A 22,218-nucleotide genomic window follows, 5' to 3' on the forward strand; every position below is an offset into this window, starting at 1 on the left:
CTCTTTAGAATTTTGGTAACATAATTCTGTTGAGACAAACCAAGTAGTCTCTGTGCTCTATCTCTTTTAATCTCAATGCCTAGTACATAGGATGCTTCTCCTAAGTCTTTCATGTCAAAATTCTTTGACAGAAAGCTCTTGGTGTTTTGAAGCAGTTTAATGTTACTGCTAGCCAAAAGTATATCATCGACATAGAGTACTAGGAAAATAAAATTGTTCCCAACTCATCAACAAGATTCTCTGTAAATCCAAAAGTAGAAATCACAGAATCAAATTTCTTGTACCACTGTCTAGAAGCTTGTTTAAGGCCATAAATTGATTTTCTTAACCTGCATACACTATGCCAAAAAATGCTTCAGACGACAGACCATATTTGTCGTCTGATGAAGTAAAAATTTGTTGTCTAAGTGGTTGCCGTCTCTAAGTCATTCAGACGACAGATATTCTCTGTCGTTTATAAGCTACTCAGACGACAGATTCAGTTTAAGTTCTGTCGTCTGAAGTACCTAATATTGAAGAATCGGAGTCTATCTGTCGTCTGAAACACCATACCACTACATATTAATGTTGTTGGAAATTCACTTCATCAACGGATTCAAAAAATAACTGTCGATGTAGTTAATGTAAGATGACAGAGTTTTTGATGTTTCTGTCGTTTGATTGAACCAATATTAAGCTTAGTTGATGCTTCTGTCGTCTGATTTGAAGAACAATGACAGTTATATGTTGACTGATTTCGTACGCAACAACATTTATACCATGAGTTATGTTGTTTGAGATTTGTTTGGACTACAGATAATTTTGATTCTTGTGGTTAGATTTGGTTTCCAACTATAGTTTTAGTTGTTTTATGTTGTTTGAATGTCACTTAGAGTATAGTCTTACTCAAATTTCTGTTGTCTGAAGTAGTATTCAATCTCATTTTTCTGTTGTTTGTTTGCACTTTCAACCATTGTTTTAGTTATGTTCTGTTGTTTGAAGTTGGTAGAAACAACATATCAACACCTACTTCTGTTGTCTGAGAGCTATTTGACCTCTACTTTTCTGTTGTTTGAACGTGATAGAAACAACATATCAACACCTACTTCTGTTGTCTGAGAGCTATTTGAACTCTACTTTTCTGTTGTTTGAACTTGATAGAAACAACAGATGATCATTTGTTTCTGTTGTTTCTATTTTCTTGATACAACATAAACCTGCATATATCTGTTGCCTTTCAACCATTTCAACATCAGTCATTTACAATCATCAAAACCATAAAATTGGACTAAAATCTGCATTGAAAATGATGGCTACGTTTCATTAATTGCATCAACATCATCCAAAATACAATCCATAGTTCCAACTCTAAACCTAGCCAACAGTTACATAATGATCAAGAGAACCAAAAAACCATCTCATCGATCTCGATCATTTACCTAATATTGCACTAAGTCAAAAACCTATAAGGTAAAGAAAGAGTAGCTAGGCAAAGCAACTGCATGCATAATTTAGGTTCATCAACACTTTCCATCAGTTATATATAAATGCACAAAAGCAGTTCCTGGTGCTACTCATCTACCTTAAACAGAACCAAAGTTAGAACTTCATAACATGATTTGCCCATTCAGCTAGAACCACATCAATATCCTTCTGTGTGTAAGCAAGATTTGATTTCCTTTCCCACTGAAACAAGCAAATGTAGCAAGTTATTATGATGCAAATGCAGCAAGTCCATTATAACTTGGTAGCAAACCTTAAATATGCCTATAATATGAACCTTATCATGTTGCATTTGCTTCTCAAAGTTACTTGCAGCAAGTCCAGTAAATCAACCTTATTATGCCTATACTGGACTTGCTGCATTTGCTTCTCAAATTTACTAGACATAATAAGGTTCAGTAACTTTCAGTAACTGAAATATGCCTATATGCAGTTGATCATTCTTACCTTGGTAGCAAACTCCAAGTTCTTGTCCTCCACAATTTCTTTCATATAACGCATGACGAAATAACCACAAGTCTTAGAATCAGTTTGCTAAATGACACACCTGTAAGAAGTCATAGAGGTCGTTACCAACACCATCTGTTAAATTTCAGAGTGGCAAATATCACGTCTGTCAGAACTATAACTGAATCCCGTACCAATAGGCTGGTCAACATACAACAGATTAGATGCCTGCAAAAGAAAGGAAAGAGCATTGTTACAGCTCTTGCAAAGGAACATAAAACCAATAGACACAGAGTCACATATCTTCAATTCAAATATTCAGAAAGTATTATACTTTGGATGGCCTTAAGACATGCAGTACTTCTCATATTTGGCATATAGATAAAATGTATTGATCAATAACAGAGACCCTAACATAGAAGTTGCAATTAACTCCTCTAACAACATATACCAAAGTTGTATCAATCCTTTAACAACAAAGGAAATACACAATCATGTCCAACCATAACACGGAAGAAATGCATTAACAGAGACCAATTACCTTATCCCAACCATACTCATTCCATACAAGAGACAAGTTATTCACAATCGTGAAAGGACCATTTTCATAGAACACAGCCAATTCACTACTGTAACCTGGGCCTCCAGTCAGCCATGTCACAACAGGGTCCTTCTTATTGGTGCAAGACTCAAAGAACAGGTAGAACACCCTACATGATCATACAAATTGAACAGTAAGCACACCAAAGAAAAATCTAAACTTGATCAAAATCACTAATTTCCCAAAATTGAACAAATTTCAAACTCATTTACATAGAACTTCAACTCAGCTCGCTATCAAACCTAAACTTCATATAAAATCCAACAAAAAAAAAAATCAAACCACAACAGATTAATTGACGAGACGACGATTTAAACAAACCTAACCACAACAGATTAATTCCACTAATCAACAAATCCACCTCAACAAATATCTCAAAATTCGATAACCTGGATTGTTCAAAAAAAAAAGAAAAGAGAACTTAGTGTTGATAAAGGAATGTATTGGGTGAAGCTAGCTGGATAGAAATTCTATACCTTTGGCTTGTACATGACGGGTTAGTTCGAGACCCATATCTATCCTCCAGCTACAAGAGGATTCAAATAAGCAATTACTCTTCAAGCCGAGAGTATCCATGAAATGAAAATAAACAATGTAATCCCCAACCGGGCCAAGGCTCAAGGAATTGCTTTCCTCGGCGTCTCCGTCACACGATTTCGTGGGTTCTGCCGCCTTCATCACCTCCTCAAACACCTCCACCAGCTCCTTCTCCATCGCCCCCAATTCTTTCAATCTTTCCTCCCTGAAATCCCTAAGTCAAATTCACACCCACGCACAAAACAAAACTTTGAATCACTGAATTGAAGGGAGACACTGGAACCTAACAGAGAGAGATCGACGTTGTTAAAATCAACGAGAGAGGAAAGAGACACTGTCATTCTTTCTCCAATAAATTTTCCAGATTTTCTGTTTGGGAGGGAGCAATAATGAAAAAGCAATCGACAGATCAAGAAAGAGAGAGAATTACCCATCCGTAGGGAGCGGATTTATTTTGCTCAGAGCTAAAGAATCTGAGCTCCAATTTGGTTTCGACGAGGAAGAGATGGCAGACGAGAGAGAGAGAGAGAGAGAGAGAGAGGGACGGAGTCAGTGTGAGAACTGAGAAGAATACCATTACCTTAGTTCAAATTGACCATACGGTCCATCCGTCCATACCATTACCTTAGTTCAAAACCAACAAGAATACAATATCAAATCGAAAGCCACAAATGACAAATCGAACACAATTTACATATCACGAAACCAATCAGAATCAGAAGCTCAGATTAATAAGAAGTCAACAAGAAGAGAAGAAGAGGAGCTGAGGAGGAGTGGACTGTCCAGGAGGAGAAGAAGACGGAGAGGGAGAGAGAGATACCTGGAGGCGGAGATCGGAGACCGGAGATGGGTTTGCTAGTTGCAGAGTTGAAAGGAGAGAAGCTGGATAGGGAGTCTGGAGGGCTGGAGGTGGAGATCGGAGACCGGAGACCGGGAGACGGGTTTGCTAGTTGCAGGTTGCTGGGCAAGGAGCTCGGCAGTGGGGGCTGGGTGGGGCTTGAAAGACCGGAGAGGCAGAGATGCCTCACGCCGAGACGGGTTGGAAGTTCCAAGGAGAGAGAGAAGCTGGATCGGGAGTGTGGAGTTCCGCGGAGCTCCGGCGTCAGAGCCGGAGAAGGAGGATGGGAGCGAAGGCGGAGGATGAGGGTGATGAAGAGGAGGTCGGCTGTCGTGTGGTTAGGTTAGGGTTGAGAAAGAAACTTTATGTTTTTTTGACCAAGTGTTGAGAAAACTCGGGTATAGGCTAGGCATCTGCTGTTTTTTTTTTTTTTTTTTTTTTTTTTGCAAATAGTTCACATTAAGTTTTAGTACGTTCAACCAAAAAAAAAAAAATTCCCGATAAACTTTTCCCTTTACTCAGACAACAGAATCTGTTGTCTGAATTCTCTAAATTATAACAAACTTGAAAAAGTTGAATTGGTGTTGATTTTGATACCATTTAGACGACATAAATAGTTAAATCTGTTGTCTGAAGACGTTCAAAAAAATCAGACAACAGAAAAAACGTCTTCTGTCGTCTGAGGGGTATGGTATGAAGCATTTTTTGACATAGTGATACTAAGTTTTCACTTCCAGCTTGCACAAAACCTTCTGGCTGCCTCATATAAATCACTTCATCTAGTTCACCATTCAAGAAGGCTGTTTTAACATCCATTTGGTGCAGCTCCATATCAAAATGAGCCACTAAAGCCATGATTATCCTAAACGAGTCTTTTGTAGAAACTGGAGAAAAAGTCTCAGTAAAATCAATGCCCTCCTTCTGTGTAAAACCCTTGGCAACTAATCTTGCTTTATGTCTCTCTACATTGCCATTTGCATCTCTTTTGGTTTTGAAAACCCATTTACAACCTATAGGTTTCTGATTAGGGTCAGGTTCAACTAATTCCCAAACTGCATTTTGGCTCATGGAATCAATTTCTGCTTCCATTGCTAGCTGCCATTAGTGAGATTCATTACTTTCAATAGCATGGTTAAATGTAGTTGGATCATTGTCCTCTACACAGTCCATTTCAATTTCTGCTTCTTGCAGATAAACAATGTAGTCACTATCTTCCCCCCCATAAGTTGGTTTTCTTGCTCTCTGTGATCTTCTAGGCTAAGGGTTGACAGGGACTTGATCAGTTACTGAGTCAGTTACTTGACCAGTGACAGTTACTTGGTTAGTTACTTGACCAGTGACATGGTCAGTTACTTGTCCAGCGATAGTTACTTGGTCAGTGACTTGACCAGTTACATGGTCAGTTACATGACCAGGTACAGTTACTTGGTCAGTTACATGGTCAGTGACATGACCAGTTATATGACCGGTTACTTGATCAGGGACAGTTACGTGGTCAGTTACTCGACCAGTGACTCGATCAGTGACATCTTGTTCTAAAGGCAATACAACACTTATATTCTCATCCGACACAATTTCCTCAAAATCTGAGGTTAAATCCTCAAGGTTTGTATTGTGAACTTTTTCACTTAGAAACTTTACTTGATGTGTTTCAAAAATTCTAGGTGAATGATGAGCATAATATAATTTATAGCCTTTAGATTTATCTGGATAACCTATAAAATAGCAACTAACTGTCTTAGGATCAAGTTTATTCAAGCTTGGATTATAAATCCTAGCTTCTGCATGACATCCCCAAACATGGCAGTGATGAAGACTAGGTTTTCTGCCACACCAAAGCTCAAAAGCAGTATTTTCTATGGCTTTGCTAGGTGTTCTGTTGCAAATATAATTTGCAGTTTTTAAAGCCTCACCCCACAGAAATTTAGGCAAACCTGTTGTACACATCATACATCTAACCATGTTCAAAAGAGTCCTATTCTTTCTCTCTGCAACACCATTATGTTGTGGGTTATAGGGTGTTGTATATTGAGCTTTAATTCCATTGTTTTGCAAAAACAAGGCAAATGGATCCTTTTGTTGGCCGGATTCAGTGTACTTGCCATAGAACTCACCCCCTCTATCTGATCTTACTGTTTTGATTTTCTTTTCTAGTTGATTTTCTACCTCAGACTTAAAGATTTGAAAAGCTTTCAATGCTTGTGCCTTTTCTGAAAGTAGATAAACATAACTGTATCTAGAAAAATCATCAATGAATGTGATAAAATACACATTCCCACAGATAGTTTGATGCCTAAATGGTCCACATATATCAGTGTGTATGAGTTCTAATAAATTTTGGCTTCTATATGCAGTCTTCTTTCTAGTTTTAGTTATTTTTCCCTTAAAGCATTCAACACAGTCTGTTAGATCAGAAAAATCAAGTTCATTTAGGATGTTGTTTTTCACCAAAATTTTCAGTCTCTCTTTTGAAACATGGCCGAGTCTTCTATGCCATAAAAATGCAGACTTTTCATTTAGTTTGGTTCTTTTAACACCTGTTAAAGTGCTAGTACTGTTGGTGTTATTTTCAACAAGTAAAATTTCTTGTTGAGCCATTGAACAATTTAACTGTAAATAATCATTCATAATAACACCAGAACCAATTTGAACAGAATTTTTAGAAATAAGAATTCCATTACTATCCATAACAAGTCTACAACCAGATTTTACTAAAAGAAAAACTGAAACCAAATTCCTTCTCATGGAAGGTACATAAAAAAACATTGTCCAGAACTAATAATTTTCCTAATCCTAAATCGAGCTTTAAAGGTTCCAATAGCCTTGACTGCCACTCTCATGCCATTGCCTACACACAGGTTCACTTCATCACTTTTTGGGATTCTCCTCCTTATGAATCCCTGCAAAGAATTAGTAATATGAATAGGTGAGCCTGAATCTATCCACCAAGACTGTGGTTCAACATTTATAAGATTAATTTCTAAGGAAAAAACTGTATTAGAAAAAATCTTACCCTTTTTGGCTAACCAGTTCTTATAGCCAGTGCAGTCCTTTTTCATGTGTCCTACTCTTTTGCAAAAGTAGCACTTGAACCTGAATGGCCTGTTTTCCTTGGCCACTGCAGCTGTTGAACTCTTAGTTATGGCTTTGGTAGGCTTGAGCTTATTCTGGGGCTTTTTCCTTTTAGGCTTCTCAATGAGGTTAATGGTTGTAGCAGGTTCCTTTTCTTCCTTGATCCTAGATTCCTCATCCACACAGATGGATATAAGTTCATCTAGAGTCCAGTTTCCCTTTTGAGAGTTGTAACTGGTCCTAAGATGACTAAAACTGTTAGGCAAGGAATGTAGTGCATAATGCACTACCTGCTCATCCCTAACCCCCATCAAGAGTTCTCTGAGTCTGCCATTTATATTGATCATCTTCATAATATGCTCTCTGACTCCCCCTGAACCCATGTACTTCAAATCATGAAACTCCTTGGTTAGCCTAGCTGCTTCTGCCTTTTCACTTTCTTTAAACTTAGCACCTATGAGTTCGAGAAAATCTGATGCTAGCTCAGGCTCTTCTATACTTCCCCTGACAGTCTTAGACATAGATGTTCTGATGAGGTTCTTAGCCATTCTATTGGATCTATGCCACGTGTTGTAAAGGTCAGTATCTTTCTTGGTGCTCTTTTCATTTAACTCTTCAGGCTTATCCTCAGTAAAGCAGTAGTCTATGTTCTCATGCATTCCCATATAATTTTCCACAGAGTCTAGCCAAGCTCTATAGTTGGTTCCAGTTAACATCAAGACACTGTTCAAGTTCATGTAAGAGTTACCTAAGGAGCAAAACAAAAAATTCGAGTGAGTTCTCAGTTTGTAAAGAAAATATGTTTAAGTTTTCTGTGTTTTATTTAGCTTTAAGTAACCAGAACAAGAACATACAGAAAACCTAAACAACCATACTTGCATTCATGTCAGTCCATAACAAAAACAATATTAAACATCACTTTTGAGCAGAAACTTAATATCCTGGAGTTCTTTATCAATATGCCATGTTCAATGAAAACAAGTTATCCAAAGAAATTTATCCACATCTTTAGACAGAAGAAAAATTTCTAAGTATCCGAATTTATTTTCATCAAACATGCATACTGCTGTTTTGTATTCTAAAACCACACTTGACCACTTCTTTGGAAGATAAAATTGAAGCATAGTTTTAAAACACAAAACACAATTTCAGTTTTGTTACTTGATCAGGTACATGATCAGTTACTTGGTCAGTGACTTGACCAGTTACATGTACTTGATCAGGTACATGATCAGTGACCTGGTCAGTGACTTGACCAGTTACATGTACTCGATCAGTTACATGGTCAGGTACCTGATCAGTGTTTTCTGCCAACATCAATGAAAAATGCTTTGTGCATCATAATCACTTATGCCAATAGAAAACCACAAAACTCATGAGCTCTTTTACTTTACATTCTATCCAGATTCATCCTTGTAAGAAAATTAAGCTCTTGTATCTGTCAACTTTAACAATGTGTAAACAATTTCTGGGAGACTCTTCATACAATTTTACACAATCACAGATACAATACCATATTATCAATCAATTCAACATGCATATTCTAGCATAACCAAAATTGGTTCGATTCCAAGAACCCATAGAACAATCAAGAAATTGTAAATTTCATCCGGTCACCATCTACTCTAGCCTAACGCACGCCGGGAATGCAACTAGGGTTCTTGAGCACAATCAAAAACTTAATCATCATGCTATGAATCGAAAACAATTTTCACAGAAAAACCTGTTTTTGCTTTTTCCCCAATTTGTTGCAAAAAATCTCAGCGGAAGAGTGAATTAGATAACCAGATGCAGCAATCGACTCTATTGGATTCTTGATTCACAGCAGTTGGGTTTTGAATCCCTTCTCGAGATGAAAACATCTCGCGCGTTTCTGAATCCAATCCCAGACCTCATTCTTGATCAAAACTAACCGTTGTGATACAACGGTCACTTGTTCTTGATAGTTTTGGTCGGGTCTGGGCTTGGATGCTCCGCGTGCTGTGACTGGGCCTAGAGCAAGTAACTTACCTTGATCAGGTACCTGACCAGTTACTTAGTCAGTGACTTGGTCAGTTACCTGATCAGTTACATGACCCGTAAAGCAAAAGTTTTTTTTTTTTTTGTTTGTTTGTTTTGCAAAACCCTAAAACGATTTTCATATTTGTGAGCCTATGCTCTGATACCAATTGTAAAACCATAATTACATGCTCACAATTATATGCACAACAATCACAAAAGAACTAAAGCTTACCTTCAGCAATCACTGGCATGGATTCCATCTTATGCAGCTGCTAAACACGATCACTGAATATGGTCTTCTGTTACTTACCAACTTGCTTCTCAATGGACAGAACTTATGCAATAGTCGTTGTAGTAATCAGGGACCAATTCATCTGTATATATATGAGACTTAAACCTCAAGAAGCTTCCCATTAAAGCATTCCTTGTCGGTTTAGGTTTCACTGTTAGATTCCTAATGTATCACAACTTGTAGCCTTTCTTGTAGACTAAGCAATGGATTACTATCCTTAATGAATTGATACACTACTTCATTAAGTCACTAGTATCGATTCACTGTTTGTATCCATGTTAAACTAGGATTGATATTAAGCTAATCATCAGTTACTTTATGATGATATGTGTTATGTCCATATTTGATCTTACATAGCGGGGATATCGCCTGTAGCAGCAACACAACTTCAATAGTGATCTCTGGCAATCGGATCTTGCTTTCGGCTTTGCGTCACAAGTTGAATTGCACACAAGGTCGCCTTGAGCAAAGCCCAAATAGATGAGGCATGACTGTTTTCTTGTCATTCTTGCTTAATTTCTGCATGCTATAGTAAACAAACCAAAGAAAAAAAAAATTCAGTATGCTTTGGATAAATTTCACGGAAAATTGTGTACGCAAGCTATTTTTTCGAGTTGGCATGCTTTAGCAACCTTAGATGATGTAACTCTAATGTTATCTAATGAGTGAAAGTTTGCTTTCAGTTTTAAATTGTAATTGAAAACTCAATGAATAATCCACGAAAACCTTGTTCAATAGTGACCTAGCTTGGAAAATACATCACACATGTACGCTTATAATTGTAGTGATCAATGTACAACTACTTGAGAATGTAAATCTGATAGCTAGGTTGCCGTACTTCTAAAGTCACCAAATTCAGTCGCCAAATGAGGTGACAAATGCAGTGGAACTAGTGAAACGTACATTAAGGCATCATTTTGGATCTAGAAAGCAGTACTAATATTCATGATTAATAGTGTCCTCGGGTTTACTCTGAACAAACCGACGCCAATACCAGTGCTTCTCCCACACTGTATGCACCATGTCCAGTGGTAACCCTTTAGTCTCCGGCAAGAACAGTGCAACAAAAATGGTCATGGCAAATATCCAACCTCCATAGAACAGGAATGTCCCATATTTGAAATGGCACAACATTGACAAGAAGGTTTGGGACAACACAAATGTGGTTGCAAAGTTCATACCAACCCCCATGCTCTGGCCTATGGGTCGAATCTTCAGGGGGTATATCTCACTTGGTACGAGCCAACTCAAAGGACCCCATGACCAACCAAAACCGGCAGCATAGAAACACATCAACACTAGGACTAGTATGGCATAGCCCTTTGTAATATGCTTGGTGCCGTCAGTACCTGTTGTAAGTGCTAGAACAATAGCCACCCCAACCTATGCACAAAAAGACCAATTTATACATTCTGGTTCAAAATGGCTAAAAATATTAGAAATGAAAATTACATATGCCTACGTACCTGAGTAATGAACATTTGGATACCACCTTGCAGAAACAAAATCCTCCTCCCATACCGATCAACCGCATAAGAAGACACAAGAATCGAAACAATATTAACCATTCCGAGTATGATGGCTGCAATTAGAGCGGAATCGTTTCCAAAACCGACTGATTGAAACAGCACAGGCGCGTAAAAAGCAATGATGTTGATCCCAGTCACCTGCTGAAAAAACGGAATGGCAATCATTCCGATCACAAGTTGAGGCCTGTACTGCCTCTGAAATATAATCCTAAATGGCTCCTCATTGATAGCTTTGGCAATTTCACTATTTTTAATGAGAAGCGCCAGCTCTGGTTCGATGTCTGTGTCTTTGCCTCGTATGTGGATTAGAGCTTTCTTGGCTTGCTCGAGCTTGTTGCGTTCGACTAGGCTCGAGGGGGAGTCCGAAATGAAGATAGCACCAAAGGTCATTATGGCAGCCGGGACTATGGCGAGGCCAAGGGAGATACGCCAGCCGTGTTTGTGCTTGGAGGTGGCGTAGTTTATGCAGTTGGCGGCCAGGACGCCAATTCCGATGAAGAACTGGAAGCCAGTATTGAAGGCTCCGCGCCATTTTGGAGGCGCGACTTCGGAGAGGTAGATGGGAGCAGACTGTACACCGTAGCATTAATAGTAACTAAATGGAGAAAGCAACTATTTTTTTATCTGTGTTATGCAATTTGAATCTCTATTGATCGAAATTTTACTGTACTTGTTATCTAGAATTTTAACTGCAACATGTAAAACTATTTTCAAGTGCAATAATGGGGGGTGACTGAGAAAGCGGATGGCCGGAAACTAGTTTGGGTGTATCCAACGAAAAGTTAGGGTGCAGCGAATAATTAATTAAGGCAGGTACATGCATTTGATATCCTTATAATGACAGAGATTGCAGGTTTGTAGCTAGACTTACTTGGTTAGTGAAACCAACTCCAAACCCGAGCAAGATACGACCCAAGATCAGCATGGCAATATTAACAGCTCCACCGTTTAAAGCAGCCCCAACGAGGAAAGTAGAACCACCCAAGAGCATGATGTTCCTCCGGCCTAGAATCTTGGTGAGACGGCCCGCTACAAGCGATGCAGCCAAACCGGCTAAGTAGAGAGAGGAAGTGAATAATGTTAAAAGCTGACTATCATACACGCAGTAAATGTTTGGTTTGGTCCCTGATTCCTTCCTCAGTATGGATGGAAAGAATTTTCGAAGGAACGGTGGCATTGTGGTCACACCTCCTGTGAAGATTGTAGATGATCATGGTTAATCTCGCTATCAATAGTAGCGCCATCTATTTTCTGAGTATATATATTTACTAAATATAGCTGCTTTTTTTCTCAAAAAAAAAAATATAGCAGCTTTTGATTTATAATAAAGAAATAAAATTTAGAGTAAATTGAAATGTAAATTATAAGAACATTATCCCTAATGCTAGGACACTAGGCTAGATAATATGTTTGACAAATAGAGCTCTTCACCATAATCATTGATCAGTTGATTGATATGTCATCTTATCTAATGAAATGTGTAGATATTATTTTTTTAAATATAATTTTGTTTTAAATAATAAAAACAGCATTCTCATATCAATTTCTGTTTGTTATGTAAGTATAAAATATAATTAAACAAGTGTTACACCACTATCATTTTTCTTACTTAAGATAGCAATGAGTGGTGTTTTTTTTTTTTGGATGATTCGTGAAAAATCATATGACTACCTAACAGTCAATGTATAGCCCAATAGCTCAGCTTGTCATTTTGTGGACATGTCTTTTGGCACTTGATTTTGCATTTTTTATGATGATAATAGGAATAGGGTGTTGGAAAATCAATCAAATCTAACCAAACCCCCATCTGCCAAAGACTAAAGACCCGAGTGGCCATATATAATACTTTTTCTTTTTGTCTGAAGGCCATATAAAATACACATAACGTAAACTTGTCCCAATCACAAATTAACAACTGGCCGTGCACTACCAAAAGATATTGCATTTTTTTTTTTGCTCAAAAAAAGATATTGCATTAGACCATTAGACTAGACTGCCTGAGCAGGAAACTGAATTATGATACCCAGTTAACAATGCTCATCTTCATTTCCTCAAAAGGCAAAGTTTAATATTTCAGTTAAACAGTTACAATAATCTATGAAATATATTCTTGAGATAGAAATCCATCGATCTCTAACCGGAAGTATGGAATTACCACCACCGCCGCCGCCTCCTCCTCCTTCTTTTTCTTGTTTAATTTTTAGTTTTTGGATTCTGGTGTTTGGTACTGCTATATACAGACGGTAACGTACGACAACTCCCAGCTAATTCAATTCGAACGTTGGAATTATAGAAACCAACCTCGCTGATTAAATCATCTAAAACAAAAACGCACCTGAAATTCCGATGTCGTAGCCAAATATGAGACCGCAAGATGCAGCGACGATGCAGGTGATCACCACTGACAGCGTTATCTTTCCGTTGTTGATGCCGGTGACCGGACCGACAACGGCGAAGCCTCCCCCGGCCATTTCGCGCGCTCTGTTCTCTCGATTTCCTGGTCTTTCTCTCAGTCTTTCTCTAAACCCAAAAGCATACTACAACTGAATTTGGTGGAGTCGAGTTGAGGTCATCAGGGAGTGATTAATTTATAGGCAAATTAGCACATCTTGCATATATATTTACATTAGTAGGTGAATTTGTCCATTACCCGCTTCCACAAAAGAAACCTACCAGTAAACAGGCGTGTACAGAACTACAGATATATATACCTAATTACTTATTAGAGTATCAAACACCAAATTAGAAAAGATGCATTTGCGTTTTTGCTTAGTGCATGGGTCTAATTGTTAGACATACTCATTAGTCATTACTCAATAAGCAATATCTGAACCAAATGGATAACCAACAGCAGTAGACGTTACGTTTCTTTTATTAATAAGTTTCTGCTTTAAAATTTCCCCACTTACATATTAATGCTAGTGCATCTTTGTCCTATTATCTAGGTCAGAAATTAATTCCTATGAGAATGTAATGGAACTCTAGCTTTTTCTCGTAATAGGAAAGCTCTCCCCAAAATTACTCCTTTTATAAAATTTGTTCAGAAAACTTGTAATGAAATCTTTTCAGCTGATGTTTTAAATGAAAAAGTATGGAGTTCGGCTAAACTTTCAAACAGTACAAAATCTTTTTGCTTGAGGAAACATGTTATAGGTAAATTGATAATGTAATATCCATGTATATAAATATCAATTTATTTACAAGAAAAATAATAATAACAACAATAATTGATTGATGACTTGCCCATATTCTTTCACAAATTTTGATTTGTTCTTTTTGAATTGTAACTTCATACATTAATATTCATTAATTGGCACATGGATAGCAATTGGAATCTACTTCTTTAAGCTCCAATGGATCTAATTTAACTTATTATATAACACATAAAATATATCTTTACTCCATGTTGTGCCAATTGATTGTAATTCTAAAGACGAGAGAATTAAAAAGTTTCTGAGTAGGGGAGTGCTCCGCAAAACCCGGACTGGTCGGCGTCTAGGGTTGCAAACTTGTTCTCGTCCGGTGGCGCCCTTTGTCGGCGGTGGTTCGCCTCGCCGGTGAGGGCTGCTGCCGGACGGGGATTCTAAATATGCCTGGGAGCTTCTTGGAGAAGGTTTTGGCTCGGGATTTGGGCCTGGATGGCTTGGCGGCGAGTCCGAACGACGGAGCCTCAGGCCGGTGGTTTGTGTGTACATGGGTGGGGCACCTCATCGAGGGATTTTCATATCCGGCGAGTCGAATGTGACTGGGCGGCGGTGGAGGTTCCTGGATCGGGGAGTACGACGTGGTGCAGAGGTTTCTGTGGAGGTTCCTGGATCGGGGAGTACGACGTGGTGCAGAGGTTTCTGTGGCGGCGTAGCTCGGTGTGGGGCTTTTGCGACTCAGGGCGTGGCGGCGGGGGTTGTAGAGGCGTGGGTCGTTGGGATGACGTTGGGATGCGGCGGAGGAGACCACTGGAACTACGCCGGAGTTGTACGCACGACCAGTCGGCTGAGGAAGATGAAGTTTGGGCTTGGGCCAAACCAATCTTTGCCGGACCCGAGTTTTGAGCCTTTTTCATGGGGCTGTCCTTTTTGGGCTGCTATGGTGGGCTGGGGTTCTGCCCTAGTCCATTGCTATGTTTTTAGTTTTATCTATTTACAATAAATTCCTTGTATTAGGAAATCTATGTCTCTTTAGCGTCTCTGGAGTAGTACCGAATGAGGATATCCGCTAGTTCTACGTATTGAATGTGTAATGAGTAGGACTATATGTACGTACCACTTGTGGGTACTACCACTAGCTTCTTGTCTGTCTATGCCCTTAAATGACAGCGAAAGGGTATGTAACGGCCTATTTCTGACTTGTGATGAATATATTATTTCGCCTCTGGCATATTCTAAAAATTGATTGTAATTCTATGCAGGCTATGGATTATGGAATCAAAAAAATGAAAATTAAGTAGAGGTCGTATTGTTGACTTTTACATTCTATGAGATATTTTCGGAGTGTTTTTTAACTTCTTCCATGTTTGTCTTACATTTTATGAGTTTTTTCACTTCTTCCATGTTTGTCGGCTACGTTATCAAAAAACAAAATTAATGTATTCGAATTTATATCATATTAGATCCAGGATTTTTTTTATTGTTTAAGCTAACAGTCGACCTAAAACAGTACTAGAATAGAGGGAGCTAATTGAGGGAGTAGTTGAATCGTGCATGAAACAAAACAAAACGTGCACCTTCCCTTCCCTTCACTTCCAGGTAGTGTTCAAGGATTTCAAAATTTCCATATGGGAAATGAGATGGCTTCCACTAGGATACATAGTTTAATTTATAACTCTTTTTTTTAGTATGACAGTCTAGGGAATTTATTATGGGTGAGGTTTTTTTATCGAATTCTTTTAATAAACATCATAGAGATTTTCATTATTAATATAAAGGTAATTAAGATCAAAATGATTGGCCATTACATATCATTTTGCTACAATCTACAGATAGACAAGAAGTAAGCTTATATATCACCTTGGTATATAAGCATATTCAACTAGGATAGGATCATTCATTTGATATGTCATGCTCACTTATTTAAAGTAAGCCTATTTAACTATGAACTAGACACATAGTAATAAGCTAAAGTTTGAAGAAGAAAACTAAACTTTCTCATTGCCCTAACACTAGGGCTAGGAGATTCTCTTGAATACAAAATATTCAAACCTCTTATGCAGGAACCTTCTTTAATTTAAGATGAATTTTATTTTTCGATCCCAATGGTCTACCATGTTTTTTCTTGACCATAGCCTGTGCACCTGTCATTTCATTCTTGAGGATCACTAATTTGGACAACGTCACCTCTTTTGGCACAAGCATTCCCCCTGATGTTTCAATAAGCCCTAAATACTTTGTTGTAAACTTATTTGGGAACTCAAGCACTTTTATCTTCTTTTATCATGCCAGTATCACTTGTCTTGCCCAGTTGCCCTCCCGCAATGCATTGAACAAACATTTCAATTTCTTTGGGGAGGAGAATAAGGACGTTGGTCGTCCTCGTTTCAACACCTGTTGCTCATCTTCTATAGAAAGTTAGAAACCAAGCTAACTCATCATCACTGTTATTTGCTTTGAAATCCGCAAGTTTGCTAACAATTGGCTTTTGTGCCTTGTTGCCACTAGAGCCAAATAGGTTTCTTGTAATCGGAGGTAAGATTGGCGTTTGAACACCCTGAAACTTAAAAGCACCATTGACAAAACGAGTCTCAAAAAACCCTACAAAAGGTTTAGTCACAATAGCCAGTTGCAGACTGTTTGTTGCTCTTGGCCCTGGTTTCTTGCTCAGTGGTTGTCCAACAAATTGACAGATACCCTGCTTATGAGAAATCAAATTGCAGCTCCTGCATCTTTCGATTAGATTTTAAAAAAAAAAAATACAATATTTCCACCACAACACCATGAGCAAACTTTAGTTTTTTTATTTTTATTTTTTTTATCTTTTCTTTTTTTAGGATGAATGGTTTTGACCTTATAAACATGAACCATACCTATCGTATCAATCATTTGATCAATGTCCAGAAACTTTCCTGCAACAGATGCAACATTTTTTTTGAAATAAAGGGCTGGTGCGGCTACCCTCAAGGCTTGATTAATGAAATTGTCGAATACAAGAGGGGGACATTGAGCCTTAACCCCTGATTACAATAAGCATCTAGAGTATTTCCCGAAATAGTATCAAGAATATCTACAGAACACATGTATTGTAACAAGCACCAACTAGCAAAGAGTGCTCTACTGGCTACTCCATTTGCTTTGACATGACGGCCGGTGACATAACGGAAAGATAACTCGATATGTAACCCGATTACAACGTAGCATAATTACTATAAGCACAGCTTTCCTACTATGTTGCCGCCGGAGAATAGATCCAACGACACTTAGTCTCACTCTGCCACTAGGCGGTAGCGACCATTCGACGAAGCAAGGAACTCGCCGCCTATCTAGAGCAGACAAGACACTTATAGTGCATACACAAGCACAAAGCCCGACTAGCCCTACATAACTACTGTAGGGACTTATTACTCGCAAAAAGCGCAAATAAACTAAGCAACATAAGTAAATAACAACTAAATATAAAATAAAAACTGAGGCAGGGCCCACAAAGGGAACCCAACCCCAAACTCTAGCCCAGATTGGGCCCATAGGCAGAATCCCAGCCCTAGAAGCCAAACCAGCAAGTGGGTCTTTGCCAACCCTCTCGGCCTAAATCAGCGTCTGCATCGCCCCGCCCTTCCACTGACACCGGGCCGCAGTCAACTTAGCGTCATCGGCTGACCATCGGGAGGCCGCGCCAATCTCCGTGATTCTCACCTGACACCAACCGAGCAAGAGAAGATCTGCATCCAGCGACCAATTATCGCCGTCAAACGACACACCAAGCCGTCGATCTACACCAGCTAGCCAACGAACCCAGCTTTCCGACCACGAACAGCCACTAAACGCCACTCTGACCCACCCCCGATCCGATCCAACTCCGATCCTGGCCCACCACCACGGCACAGCCGCCCCATTCGACCGAAACAGCAGGAAAAACTCACCACCTCCCGACCCTAGCTCTCGAGATCGAGACATGCCCATGAAATAGGACACCCGTCTGGCCACACCCATCGTGCTCCAACTAGGCCAGAGGCCATCACCAGCGCAAAGGGGCAGCCGGACAGGGACGAAAGCAGGCGACTGCGTTCTCTACTTTTCCAGCGCGTGGAGCGCGTTCTCTAAGGGATAATTAGGTTCAAACACACGTTCTCTCCAAACAAATTGGTGGAGTTTATTATCTATTGTTACTATGTGTTTCAATTGGACAATTGTATCGTGCATGAGAATCTTAATTGCAAGCACTGGCGAGCAACACAGCCGGTTTGCTTGAGACGAGGTAAACTACATCAGCTTGTAGTTGCATTGTTCTTATATATTTAAGAAGCTAGCTTTAACCCTGTAATCGAACAATCAGTAAGACAATAAATGGTTTCTTCTACATTAGGCACTCTTATTTTTTAGGTTAGTTTTAGGGATAAAAATCTCAATGTTCATTGTCGCATTAAGTTATGTCTTGTTCGACACTTAACTCACTGTGTTTTCAACAATATCACTTAACTCACTTACTTTCAAATATGTCTGTTACTTAACTCACTGTCATTAAATCTACAGTTAGAAACCGTAAAAATTGATCTTATATTTGTCTAAACACTAAAGAAAACATTTTCAACTTGAAATTTTTTTATTGTAAAGAACAAATGACAAATATTTTTTTTCTAAATTAAATTGAAAAAAAAAATTACTTTTTTATTAGGAATTTTAGAAATAAAAAAAATGTATATTGACAGTTATAAGTTGGAAATATATTTTTAAGTATCTTGACAGATATATCCTCAATTTTAATAATTTCTAACGGAGATTTAACAATAGTGAGTTAAGTAAGAAAATGTTGAATGTGAGTGAGTTAAGTAGTATTTTTGATATGTCAGTGAGTTAAGTGTTGAATAGGTCAAAACTCAGTGACTATTAGTTATTTTTTGCCGTGATTTTAGCTTCTCTTGACAATCTGGATGCTCATATTAGCGATTGTAAACTATCGTCATTTGATCTAATATAAGCTAAAAGTTATACTGTCAAAAAAAAAAATGTTATCCATCTAGTTCAGTATTTTAGTTTGGCCTGATTGGGAGAGTTCTAGTATTTTTTCTCTATAACTTCAGAGTCATTTTTGGTTTGGACTCTTCTCTTCATCTGCTGCACATCCCTCTATATAATGTTGTCCTTAGTAATTTTGCTAGATGTGAGAATCAATGAAAAGCTTCCTTGTTGCTCTAGCAAATTAACTATTTCTGGTTTCATTATTGTGTGTGAGTATTTGCCTTGATAAACTTGTTAGAGTTTCATATGCTGCTGTCATGATTTGTGTTGGTATTTGTGTTTCTACAGTCTACGCGCAGCATTTTTGAAATGGTTGGTACAACTTCTTTATATAAGAAAAAAGAAACTTACAGACGGACACCATTAAAATGATTTAAGTACGATGATAATTGGCAATGGAGAAGTGATATCAATGGTGTCTCAATCTGATGGTGGCTTTAATAAGCAAGTGATGACGAGCTATACCTCCAGTATCCTTACAAAAATGTGAGCTTGAGCCTTGAGGAGTTAATGAATCGAGTCAAACTGAGCATTAGAGTTCTCAAATTTAATTTGGAGTAAACTGACCTTAATTAATTATTTATTTTCAAGTTTCACTTGTATACTTCCTTTCAAAACTTGTCTCACTACTACAAAAAAAAATAAGCATTTAAGGACGTTCAAAAAACGTCTATAAAAATTTTAGATGACACGCAAAAAAAACGTCATCTATCAAGGAGTCATTGTAAGTCATTTTTTAGGACGATTGAAAAATGTCTATTAGGACACTTAAAAAACATCCTTGTAGCTTTAAAAGAATGTCATCTAATGTCTACTAAAACGTGACAAAAGCGTCCTTAAAACTCAAAAAACATCATGTCAAGTTTATCAGGGCACATTTAAAGTGTCCTTAAATCTTCAAAAAAATGTCCTCAAATATTTACTAGGACATTTTGGAAATGTCCTCTTAGCTAAAACAGATGTCATTGTACATATTGGAGGACTAGCAAAAGATGTCTTTATATGGTAAAAAAAAAATTGTATATATCACATACGAGGACACACAGTGTGTGTCCTTAAATTAAAAAAAAAAATGTCATTGTAGACATTATATGATTTAAAAAAAAAAGGGCAAATAAATGTCCTCTATTGTAATACCCCAAAATTCTTTTTACAACAACAATTAGTTTTTGACATTTGAAGAACTTTAGTTTGTGCCAAATTTTATTTGCAAAAATTTGTTAAGAAGTGCCATCTTAATTTTTAATTTAAACTATTTACTTTTCTCTACATTTGGACTTTCCTTGAGTAATAATTTTCTCAAGTTTAGAAATGTTATCCAAATGTTACTAAGCCCAGCCCATTCTTGACCTCAGAGAAAAACACTTATACACCGATCATTCCATCTGATTTCTGAGATGATCGATATTTAAGCCTCACTCCTTCCTTTTTCAGTATTCTCTTACTCATGTTCGTGAGCCGTTTTTCATGCCTTAATACACCTAGATCCAAGCCTTAGATCGAAAAACTTCCTTCATCAAAGTTATTCATCACCGTCTTGTTTATAACATATCTGAAAATCAGCTCAATTAGATATGTATTGAGGTCTGTACGTTAGTTTGAGTAGTGGTTGCTGAGAAATCAGCAATCAACATATTTCGGGTTCATCTATACACCTTCTTTTCCAATTTGAATCTGTCAAAATGTTAAGAAATTGATAGTATAAAATCTTTGACAGCAAACATGAAAGATAAGCAAGGGAGAGATCAATTGGAGCAAGCTGTTGAGGCCCATGATACTGCAAAAGCCACCTAATAAGCTTGAGGTAGGGGAAAAATTGTTTTCAAGCTATTGAGGTTTTGTTTCTCTTAAAAGAAATTCATTTGGGGATTTTGTTAAACTTAGTACTTTCATTGTTTGAATGCATTGATCACTTGGTATTGCACAATTTCTCTTTTTCGATATTGAGTGAAAAAAAAGAAAAAAAGAGGTACTTTATTTTGCGATTTATTTTTGCAGTGCCCAGTTTGCTTCTTTGTTAATCAGATGCAACTGCATGCTCTATTTGCATGTGTCAAGAAGTAATATGGGAATAATGTGATAATTCTATTCATCTCTCAAGGAGGTTTATATAGTATTACATCCATGTCCACAAAGAAAAGTAATCAATCCTAATATAAGTCAACTATAGCACTAATGCTAATTGATACAAAATAAATCTAATTGATACACAAATTAAATGATAATAAAGTTAATTGATACAGCTCATGTCAACACTCCCCCTCAAGTTGGTGCATAGATATCTCGAATGCCCAACTTGTCAAGTGAGCTGTGGAATACCTTACCAGAAACAGCTTTTGTCAGAATATCTGCAAGTTGATCTCCAGTCTTCACATAGGGTACATTAATAATCTCTGATTCTAGCTTTTCCTTGATAAAGTGTCTATCCACTTCAACATGTTTTGTTCTGTCATGTTGAACTGGATTATGTGCAATGTCTATGGCTGCCTTGTTGTCACAAAAGAGATTCATAGCCTATTTGGGCTTGAACCCTAAGTCCTTCAGTAAGTTACGTAGCCATAACATTTCACAAACACCTTGGGACATTCCTCTGTACTTTGCCTCCGCACTAGATCTGGCAACTACTTTCTGTTTCTTGCTCCTCCATGTAATTAACAAGGTTACCTCCCACAAATGTGAAGTATCCTGAGGTTGATCTTCTATCAGTGATACATCCAGCCCAATCTGCATCAGTGTATCCTGCCATATATATTCAAATGATTATTTTTAGAAAACATGATCCCTTTGCCTGGAGCTGACTTCAAATAACTAAGAATATGGTACACAGCATTCATGTGGTCTTCACTTAGATCATGCATGAACTGGCTGACCACACTCACAGCATATGCAATGTCAGGATGAGTATGAGAGAGATAATAGAGGAGTCTGCCAACTAGTCTTTGATATCTCTCTCGATTAGTAGGCACTTGATCAGGATATTCTGCTAACTTGTGATTTTGCTCCACAAGTGTATCTGCAGGTTTGCAAGCTAGCATGCCTGTTTCAGTGAGTAGGTCTAAGATATATTTTCATTGAGACAGGAAAATGCCTTCCTTTGATCTGGCCACCTCAATGCCTAGGAAGTACTTCAATCCACCAAGATCTTTCATTTCAAATTCAGATGATAGATAAGCTTCCAACTTCTTCCTGATCATTTCCTGTCACGATCATATCATCTACATAGATAATCAAGCCAGTTATCTTATCCTTTCTACGTT

The 22,218-nt window shown here is 37.9% G+C and overlaps 2 protein-coding genes across 3 annotated transcripts; both read right to left on the minus strand.

Annotated features, from left to right (window-relative positions):
* Positions 1-1,275: 1,275 nt before the first annotated feature.
* Positions 1,276-13,444, minus strand: LOC133743585 (sugar transport protein 5-like). 2 transcript variants are annotated; one of them, XM_062171568.1, is made up of 8 exons: positions 13,135-13,444; positions 11,671-11,990; positions 10,737-11,369; positions 9,211-10,653; positions 2,471-2,639; positions 2,124-2,157; positions 1,930-2,029; positions 1,276-1,665 (listed from the first exon to the last, which is right to left on the minus strand). In XM_062171568.1, the coding sequence occupies exons 1-4, from the start codon at positions 13,268-13,270 to the stop codon at positions 10,207-10,209; spliced, it is 1,536 nt and encodes a 511-aa protein (XP_062027552.1). In that variant the 5' UTR covers positions 13,271-13,444; the 3' UTR covers positions 1,276-1,665; positions 1,930-2,029; positions 2,124-2,157; positions 2,471-2,639; positions 9,211-10,206. The 2 variants fall into 2 exon arrangements, with proteins under 2 accessions (XP_062027552.1, XP_062027551.1); XM_062171567.1 differs by having other exon boundaries at positions 1,930-2,157.
* Positions 13,445-21,569: 8,125 nt separating this feature from the next.
* On the minus strand, positions 21,570-21,996 carry LOC133744213 (uncharacterized mitochondrial protein AtMg00810-like). The gene is made up of 2 exons (XM_062172353.1): positions 21,750-21,996; positions 21,570-21,700 (listed from the first exon to the last, which is right to left on the minus strand). Exons 1-2 carry the CDS (start codon positions 21,994-21,996, stop codon positions 21,570-21,572), a joined length of 378 nt encoding a protein of 125 aa, XP_062028337.1.
* Between the last annotated feature and the right edge of the window lie 222 nt (positions 21,997-22,218).

Source organism: Rosa rugosa, chromosome 4 (assembly GCF_958449725.1).
Source record: "Rosa rugosa chromosome 4, drRosRugo1.1, whole genome shotgun sequence".
NCBI classification, from domain to species: Eukaryota; Viridiplantae; Streptophyta; class Magnoliopsida; order Rosales; family Rosaceae; genus Rosa; species Rosa rugosa.

Excerpts from the sequence above, each read along its gene's own strand:
- LOC133744213 (XM_062172353.1), bottom strand. The coding sequence starts at position 21,996 with ATGCTAGCTTGCAAACCTGCAGATACACTTGTGGAGCAAAATCACAAG. Across the intron at positions 21,701-21,749 it reads TTATTTGAAGTCAGCTCCAG|GATACACTGATGCAGATTGG; the intron begins GCAAAGGGATCA and ends TATATATGGCAG.
- LOC133743585 (XM_062171568.1), bottom strand. The coding sequence starts at position 13,270 with ATGGCCGGGGGAGGCTTCGCCGTTGTCGGTCCGGTCACCGGCATCAAC. Across the intron at positions 11,991-13,134 it reads CTACGACATCGGAATTTCAG|GAGGTGTGACCACAATGCCA; the intron begins GTGCGTTTTTGT and ends CAATCTTCACAG. Across the intron at positions 10,654-10,736 it reads TCCAAATGTTCATTACTCAG|GTTGGGGTGGCTATTGTTCT; the intron begins GTACGTAGGCAT and ends TTTTGTGCATAG.